The sequence below is a fragment of the Chamaea fasciata genome, unplaced genomic scaffold (assembly GCF_029207755.1).
Source record: "Chamaea fasciata isolate MVZ Bird 193981 ecotype frontalis unplaced genomic scaffold, bChaFas1.0.hap1 SCAF_9, whole genome shotgun sequence".
Taxonomy (NCBI): Eukaryota; Metazoa; Chordata; class Aves; order Passeriformes; family Sylviidae; genus Chamaea; species Chamaea fasciata.
This window is the reverse complement of record NW_027094094.1, coordinates 3,748,675-3,757,886: the sequence shown is the minus strand read 5'-3', so window position 1 is coordinate 3,757,886 and position 9,212 is coordinate 3,748,675. Positions and strand designations below refer to the sequence as shown.

Below are 9,212 nucleotides of genomic sequence, written 5' to 3'. Positions count from 1 at the left end.
CTAATCTGTTCTGGTTGTCTAAAATACTTCACTAAATTACTTATTTTAGGCTTTTCAAACCCCAGACTGAATCCTTTTTTTAAGCAGCACATTACCAGTTGGCAAAGAACCTAGGAACGTTCCTCTGTTGCAAAACATCTCACATGTCACCAATCATATTCCCGTGTGAAATGCTCAGGATCCATCAAGTTTTCAGCATTAATTCTCAGTTTAGGAACACATGAAGTGAATAATATGTCCCCATGGGAAGGGGGATAGGGAAGAGTTCCCTTTAATATTTGTAAATGTACTTGTGAATCCATCAATAAAGCTGCATGGTGGGGTAGAGCATCAAGGTTGGAAGGACACAGGAAGCCAATCAGTGAGGATTCTCTGGGGGTTTGATAGCTGTGAGCTGGACAGGAGTTGCCTGTGACCCACTCAACACACATTCAGGGAGGAAATAGTTTAGCCCATGAGAGGAAACGATCGATAAGTAGCATTTATATTTGTCTCTTAAAAAATCCCTTACTTAGGTGGGACTTCCACCTGCAGAAGGCTGCAGATTGTAGTTGACAGTGACCCAACCAGGTGTGTTTGAAATCAGAAATGGAATTGCTGCACATCTGTAGAAAAATCTGATCTTTTTGTCAAATAAAAACTTTCAGATAGCCCCAAGTGTCTCCCGAAATTCCAAAACGTTGGGGTTTTTTCCTCAAGTCTGCATATCTCAACTTCTTTAACTAAACACAGACATTTTTCCTGAAGAGGGAAACACATAACCCAATTCCTCAGGCAACACATTCTTTCTGTAAGGTACTGACAATCCTGCTCATTTATGATTTTAAAAGCAAAATTTCATATGACTTTTAAAATGCTTATTCCTTCACAACAGATTAGAGTAATCCTGCAGAATTTAGCAGAAATATCCATAAAAGCCCTCCATGGCCAGGAATGGACTTTTAATAAAAGTGGTTTTCTGGGAAAATGCGTGAGTGATATGAATAAATGATACATATTCATACTCACATGAGCAAAACATGGGAGGCAATGAATTTGTTATGCTAAACACCAAATTGGCCTGTTTAGGTTTCAGCCATCCAATCTTACCCGGATTATAAAATTTTCTTCGACAAGAACTGTGGCTAGGCAAGTCCATTTATCTTGAAGATATAAAATGAGACTTGGAAATGTATGTGAATGCACTTTATCTTTCTTTCAGAATTATGGAAACACACTCAGTGTTAGTGAAGACCATTTGTAAACAGGCTGACAAAAAGAAACAGAAGTTTAGGTTGAATTCAATTAAAAATTTTAATGACTAAATGACATTGATTGCTTGAAAAAAAAATGAGTGAATAACATATATTGAAAATCAGAGATTATAAGTGTAATTGTAGGAAACTGATGCTAAATCTGTGTTGCAGCATCTCAGAGAAGGTTGCACTTCAACACCCCTATGAAAGAGTGTAAGACATCATTGTCCTAATGCTTGTCCACTCCTTTGCTGGGGTGAAAGAAGTTGCAATAATCTGAATTAATGCAAGATGCTTTCCATTCTCCCAAGGAAAACGCGGTAGAGCTGTTGAGACGTGTGCTGGCTGAAGGTGAGACTCTCAGCTCATCCATCGGCTGCTCTTTGGAATGGGGGAAAAAAAAAAAAGTAAAATATCCACGCACAAAAATAGAATTTAAAAAAATAAAAACTCCTTTGAGCACTGTAGTCGCGGCAAGAAATTTACACGTTATGTCCTCTTCCATAAAAAAGCATCATCAAAAAGAACTTGTGCCAGTTTTGTATTAAAAGGCCTGTAGAAATCTCTTAAAATTGCCTTGGTGGTTGGCAGCATGGGGCCCAGGCTTCTGTCTTCAGGCCTTCGGGTGTTGGACGCAGGACTCTTGGTAATCAGAGCTTCTTGTTTCTCACTCAGAGGTCCTGTGGAAAAAGAGAACATTATCTTCAAATATTTCCCCCCAAAAATGCCCATCCTAAAGAAATCTAACGGCTAAATCAGAAGGTTTGCCATGGGGAGAAAAAACGTAATTTTTGTTGGCAGCCACAATGTTTCAGAATATTGAATAGAACAGTGAAATAAATCACTGCTGGTAAATATGGAAATAATACATGTTCCTCTCCCATTAATTAATCATCTCTCTAAAAAGCAGCATAAATCACTCCTAGAGGAAAATACCTGTTTTCAGAAAAAAAAACCCCAATGATTGAAGACAGCTTCTCATCCACTGGGGACCTGCAGGTATTTTAAGCTGTTATTTCATTTCGTGGTGTGGGTTGACTAATCCCCAACAGAAACCCTATGAGCTTCACTCAGCACTCAAGAAACAAAAACTTGTTTTGTTTATTTTGGAGGCTGGCAGTGGGATCAAAGTGGACACAGGTGTAGGGATGCCCACACTTTGGGAATAAATGTGCATCAGCAAGATAAAAACCTGCGGAGTTTTCTAGCACAAACCATATTCAGGAAGCAGATGCCAAGCTTTTCATCTGTTCAGCTTGTTACATCCAGGCTTTCTCATCATCTAGACCAGTCTTTGGACCAGACAGACGATTTTTCAGCCACGTTTTCATTCTCTTGCTACTGTCAAATCAACATTGGGCAACGTTTTGTCTGCCGGCGTCTCTCCGAGGATTAGCAACAGATGTCTCAATCAACATAGCAAAAACACAATTTCCCCCTTCTCCTGGGCTACAAACACAACCTTTCATCACGCTCAGGTTTAGGTTCTGGGCTGGTAGCAGTTCAGTTTGTTAAAATTGTGGGGGATAAGTTTGCATCTCCGTGAGCCCGTGGCAAACAAGCCCTGAGCGCCTTCAGAAGCAGGGCAGGCTTCTGTATGGGAGGATAAATCCCTGCATTCTTAGTGGTCTGCATTTTTTTTTTCTTTATGTACTCATACTAAGATCTTCTAACACCAGGCATTTGTGAGTTTAGTTTTGCTTGACTCCAGGCAACAAGATTTAATGCATCCTTCAAGCCAGATTCCTTTGCTTCTCTTTTTGTCTCTTAATAAAGCAAAACCAACCTGAAAGAAGGAGGATAATAATGATTTTGCATACTTCAACCAGCCAGCAAGCACCTACCCAGATCCAGGAACTGGAACACCATGTGCATGGTGTACCTCATGTTTGATGCATGGTCCTCCAGGCGAAGAACAAGGATCTGATCTTTGTTAAAAACTGTCAGCCAGTCCAGGAGATACACAACATAGAGCCCTACCTGTAACCGTACCTGTAAGTACAAAAAAAACCAAATTAGTTCACCTCACAACACTTCTAGCTGTAAAAAACCCAAACAACACTCATTTCTGTCATCTGGGCAAAAAAAAAAAAAAATCCCTAAAATGTGCTTTTAAGGAATGACAGAAAGAAAGTTTTGTGAATATTTTTCAATCTACCTCTTGTTTTCTGAGCAGCTTGAAGGAATCTTTGCAAACAGCTTTTCTGCTGGTGAGAGATGTCATTTTACCAAGCTGCAGCAGCCACAGGGCTGTGTAAAAGCGTTGCACAGACACAATTATCTGCAGAAAGATGCTCAGGCACCTCACATCCAAGCTGCTCCGTGCTTGGAACTTTCATGGGGACACTGAGGGCTCTCAGCCCCTGGATGAAGAGCGATTCAAGGGAAAATGCTCGGCCCTGTTACCTTCTCCAGACCCTAAGGCTGCTTATTTCAGCTTGATTCCACCTTGGGGAAATCAAAGTTTAGGGGTGGGTTTGGCAGTGCTGTGTTAAAACTTGGACTCAACGGCCTTAAAAGTCTTGTCCCTCCTAAATGATTCCATGATTTTCAGCTGCATCAGGTCACGCTGCCATGAGCAGGAAAAATATTCTGCCTCTCTGTCAGGTGTCAGATTTGGGTGCATTTTGCTGCAGCCTTTGATTGCAATAATTAGGTGGAGATCTCAGCTGCAGCAGCGTTGATGGTGCCTTGTGTGAGTACCCAGAGAGCCAGACTCTGTCAGACCAGAGAGGGGGAAAGGCAGATTCTTCAGCCTCTCCTGCCCTTATCTCTGTTTTTCTTCCCTCTTTAATTTTACATAACAAGTTGAAACATAAAAAGGAGTAGCCCTGGTGTTCTTAAAAAGTCCAGCCTCCGACTGTGCTTATAAATATTTTTCTAAATCCCTTCAGGCTCAGAGGAGAGGAACATGAATCCCAAGTCTTAAGCATCTTTCATAAAAGAGACTTAACATCTTCAGCTCGCATTACCACAGAGCCCACAAAGTCAGACAACAGCCCCTTTCACATCTGACACTGCCCCATGACCTACACTGATACCTAAATTCCTCTAAAAAACCCATCTTTTGAGTTATTGCTGAATTTTTATTATCCTGTCTCATTCTGATGTGTGTCTTTGGCTGCTTGTAACATAAGTCTCCATATTTACCAGATTTCTTTATAGATGTGCTACACCAGAATCTGGAACCTCTTATTTGATTAAGACACCAGGCTAAGGTGGGATAATTCTGGCAGGGCAGCACCCCAGCCCTCAGTCAGTGCCTCATTGCACTCAGCACTGGGGCAAACCTGTGCTTTAATGGTTCTTTTCTTACTCCAGGCTCTTGTAAATAGTTCCTCCACCTTCCTTGTACACTCCTTCAGGTGCTGGCAGGCCACAACTGGGATCACCCTGGTCGCTGTGCCTTTCTCTGGGTAATGCTCTTTCCACTGATTCCAGGTGCCAAACACTCCTTTCGTCCCCCTTAGCATCCATCAGCAGCCACGATGCCTGGGACACCCCTCTGGTTTCAGAAACACATTAACAAATAGCAAACCCCCTCCTTTTTTTTTTTTTCCTGGCACAGTCACAGAATTAGCAACCTAACGAGCTCGCCAGGGACAATCCCCACTTTTTCAATGCACAGCAAACCACGAACACAACAGATTTAGCAGCTTGGCTGAAGAAGAAGCTAAAAAAGGCCATTGAGGAGCACAGTTGGCATGTGGGTTTCATGACAAACACCTGCTTTTGGCTCTGTGGAAGGAAAGAGGCCTCCTCTGCTCGTTTCCAAAAAGCATCTTCTTCAAGAGGGCTGCCGAAGACAGCAAATGGAGATGGGCTCTGCACCCTGAGGATGAACATCAGAGGAAAATCTTTCCTTCTGGTTCTCTCTCTGCCTTTCTCTGCCACACTGGAAGGAATACATTTGTGCAAGCAGATGGCTGGAAAATTCTGTGATGTTGCCCAGCAGCAACTGGTGTGTGAGCAAGTCTTGGGGGCTGCAGTCAGGGATGAGCAGCTCCAGTCTCCCTGGTGAGAGCAGTGTCCTGTTGGCTCTGCTGCCGCAGGGCTCCAGCCCATGGAAGACACTCTTGTGCTGTTATTTTATCCAGCGGAAGAGGCAATAACTTCACCCCAGAGGCAAAGGAGGGAACTATTCCCTCCGAATCCTTTACAGCCTGAGCAAATAAAAGAGGATTGAACGGCGAACTGGCCAGATGTGATACTTCAAGTCAATCACTTCCATATTATTCTCTGCCCTCGAGCAAAATCTGAAGTCAGTTCTATGCTAAAACTGTGAATTTTGGAATCCTAAGCCTGTAATACTTATCCATTCCCCTGCCAGCAGTTTCTGTGTTTTCTTGTATAATTTTCTGGCACGCACAATTGCAAAAAAAAAAAAAAAAAAAAGAAAGATTTTATCTAGTTATTGAGTTATTGATAGCCTTTTCTTACAAAAGAACACATAATTAATTCTGATTTTGAGGCAATTTGGTGCTGCCGAGATCTTTGCCAGAGCTACTTTTTTGGAGACATCTGCAAAAAGCTTGCACATTGAATTGTAATCCTCACTCAATGTGCTCTCCATGCGCTTGCACAATGGGAAGGCTGTGTTATCCCCGTTGGCATTCACCAGGGAACAGGCTGAGGAGACAGCTGAGCCCCCACACCATCTTTTACATATATATTTACATCCTCCATACATTTATTTACATCTACAAACAAAGAGAGAGGGGAAAGTTTTGATTTCTCGCCGCTTCCCCAAGGGGATTTTGGCGCCTGAAGCACCTTTCCAGCAGGTTAAAAGCAGCAAGGAGGCAGCAGTGGCTGGGAATACGTACGGGCATGGCGTTGTTGAGGGTGTTGTTGTAGACACAGGCTCGCAGGGAGAAATCCAGCACGCAGCCCTCAAAGAGCTGGAGAGACTCCGCCACCTTCTCGTGGAAATCCTCTGCGGATTTGTTGGCGCTGGCGAAGTACAGGTAGTCAGAGTACAACCTGGGAGGGGGAAAAAACGTGGCAGCGAGGGGGCTGAGGTGTAGGGATGCGTTTCTCACATCCAGCAAGTGTTTTCCATACAGGACAAATTTTAAGACTCGCCCCTTCAGGTAAAGAACCCAGAAACTTCGATACCCTCCTGACAAGGATTGGCTCAGGGCCAAGAGAGAAGGATCTATTGGATCTTGTCACCCTTTATCTCTCTATTGGCTGCAAGCCAAATTATCCCCCCTAAAACATTCAGTGTTTAAGAAAGAGCACAAAAGGAAGTAAAGGCTTTTTGGGATGCCTTAGCAAGGTGTTAGAGGTTTCTCAGACACCTGTGGGGGGCTTTATTATTTGTTTTCTGTAACGTTTGTTATTTTGGTATTTTTACTTATTAAACCTTCTGATTTACAAAACACCTCGGAGGAGCAGTCTCGCTCAAATTAATTATAGCCACTGCTCTGAAAAGGTTGGTCCCTCAGAGACAGATATATTAGCACGTGGCTTATTACACTCTGGCCATGTGTTATTCAGTATCACTGAGGGGATGGAGGAATGTTTGTTTACAGCACAAATTCGGCAAGTCCAGTGAGTTGCAGGAACCCAGGGGAAGGGGATGCGTGTGTAACAGCATCCCGTCCGCAGCCTGTCGCCCAGTGACGCTTTTTCCATTTGTTTTTATGAGTTTTACTCACAGCAAAACCCTCTCCAGGGGATTTTGAACAGCATCCCCACTTTCAAGGTCCTCACCCCTGGAGACCTGACCATAGAAATCGTGTGAGCCAATGCTTTCACCTGAAGGCAAATTTTTAGACTTTAAATTCACGTTCTCTGTGAACAGAACTGGTCTCAGCTGATGTTGCAGCCCCACTGCACCTGGTGTTCCATGGACAGGAACAGTCCTTGTCTCTAAAGCTTAGAGCTGATTTTAGAAACTTTAACTTTAGGTGGGCTAGAAAGAGTAATTCTTATATAATTCCCAAGCTGGCTACCATCACGAGTAAGAAAGAGTCCAGATTTCCCATTCCTTTTACAGGAAGCTTCACCTCCAATCTTATGTTGACTTTCCATCAAAAACTTCCAATTTACAACATTCTACCCGTTGATTTTTTATTTTTTTTTTTTTAACATGAAGCAGGAGTTTCTCTAAGTTACAAAGCATTATCCCCTCATTGCACACTTTTAGCACAAGCTTTACAATTACTTAAAATCACTTTAAAAAGATAACGTAAATTCAAATTCCTTTGGGGGTGATGTGGTGAAACAATCCAAAACTTACAGGCGAGGAAAATATCAGTTTCAGCATTAACCCCTGAAACCTTGATAAGGCTTTTGCAAGATAAACGTGTTTTAAAGTGACAAAGGAAACGCTCAGACATGACATAAGTATTAGATCTGCTGAACATGATATTGAACTTCCATTCATAATTAGGCTTAGGATGACCAGAACCACAATACCACAGGATGTTGAAGACAATTTTGTGTCCCTCGAGGAGTCACTTCCCCAAGTGTGTTTGCAGCACAGATTTGATGCCTCCATAGTACCCACATCCCAACAAAATTCCAGAAATCCTACATCTTTTTCAGCCTCTTTCGAAAAACCACAGGTGTTTAAGGAATAAAAACCACCAATCTAAGTCTCGCTGATTACTGCAGTAACCTTTTGTATTGCACTTACTTTATTTATCCTTCAACTTCCCTAGATTTCCTTGGGTACTTAAAAAACACCTCATTTGGAAAGTTTAGGCCTTAATCCAGCAAAGCACTTAAGCACAGGAATAACCCCTCTGCAGTCATTATTTATGTCAGTGTTTTGCAAGAACAGGATTTTAATTCCCATGTGAAACAAATGAAGACTCTCTGTTCATTAAAAAAAAAAAAAATGAAGAAAGGGAAAATCTGAAGGACCAGGCCAGCTGAGTTTACCTAAATTAGACACACAACAGCATCTCCTGCTTGCAGGAAATGTGGATATCAGGGCCCAGCTTGTCCCAGGGATGGTGGGACTGAGTGGTGAAAGGCTTCTTCCTGGGAAAAATCAGCCAGCAGGCATCAGGTACAGCATGGGCCAGGCTGAAGTGGCATTAAAAAGGTTTAATATTTGGTATTTTTAACTTTCCATCAAAAGCTATGCATCATTTTTTCAAACTTGTTGGCATCTTATGAAAAAATTACATTCTTGAAGACAAGCTCTCCCTCTGCAGGGCAGTTGACATTTTCTTTCCATTTTTCTTTTTTTCCCATCTGTTTTTAATTCTGGGGACATCTGCCTTTGCTGATCAAGATTTCAGCTGTTCTAGCTGCTTGAAGTCCTTCCCTTCAACCCCTGTCCATTCCAATGAAATAATGACATCAGTAGACAACAACCATCTCTAAAAAATACGTCATTCAAATATTCCCTGCTGGGGATAGCCCAGACTTTGTGCAGGTTAGATCAGAGCCCACGCCAGCTCCCTGCCCACTCCAAGGAACCTGTCCCACTGCCTGGCATCACCAGTGGGTGCCTGGGCTGTCCCTTCTGCTTTTGCTCCTGCAGCTCAGATGAGCCATCAGGAACGCAGGGAATTGCAAACAAAAAGGAACCAATTTGTCATAAACAGAGTCAAGGAGGTGAAGCTGACTTTCCCTGTCACCCCTGCTAAAGCTGGCAAAGAGCTACAGCCACATTACAGAGGGTGGTTAAGGCAATCAGGGAGTTTGTCACTAATTTACATGAGGAAGCCACTCCAGCCACTCTCTCGCATAAAATTACCATCTGTTAACTCCTGGGGTCAGGAGACATCAATGAAGCTGAGAGCTGCATTTCCTGAAACCGGAGCTGGGAAACAGCTCCCAGCCCTGCTCTCACCACAGCCGTGTCCTGCCAGCAGGGAAGCTCCTTGGGGAGCACCACCCCAGCCCTGGAAGCTGCTGGGCCATGGGTATGGGCTGCCTGCACAAGCACCACGGGTCTGCTCTTCTCCCAGAGCCACCAGAGACTGGTCCTCACCATCATCTGCATCCCCATCA

General features: G+C 43.2%; 1 protein-coding gene across 2 annotated transcripts in view; it reads right to left on the bottom strand.

Moving 5' to 3' along the window:
* Nucleotides 1–1,274: 1,274 nt before the first annotated feature.
* Nucleotides 1,275–9,212, bottom strand: part of CHST15 (carbohydrate sulfotransferase 15) — a 44,977-nt gene continuing 37,039 nt past the window's right edge. For both annotated transcript variants that reach the window (XM_066190763.1, XM_066190764.1), the window contains exons 6-8: nt 6,062–6,218; nt 3,080–3,227; nt 1,275–1,915 (exon numbers count right to left, since the gene is read on the bottom strand). In XM_066190763.1, the coding sequence (XP_066046860.1) occupies nt 1,725–1,915; nt 3,080–3,227; nt 6,062–6,218 (496 nt within the window). In that variant the 3' untranslated portion in view covers nt 1,275–1,724. The remainder of the gene's footprint in view (nt 1,916–3,079; nt 3,228–6,061; nt 6,219–9,212) is intronic.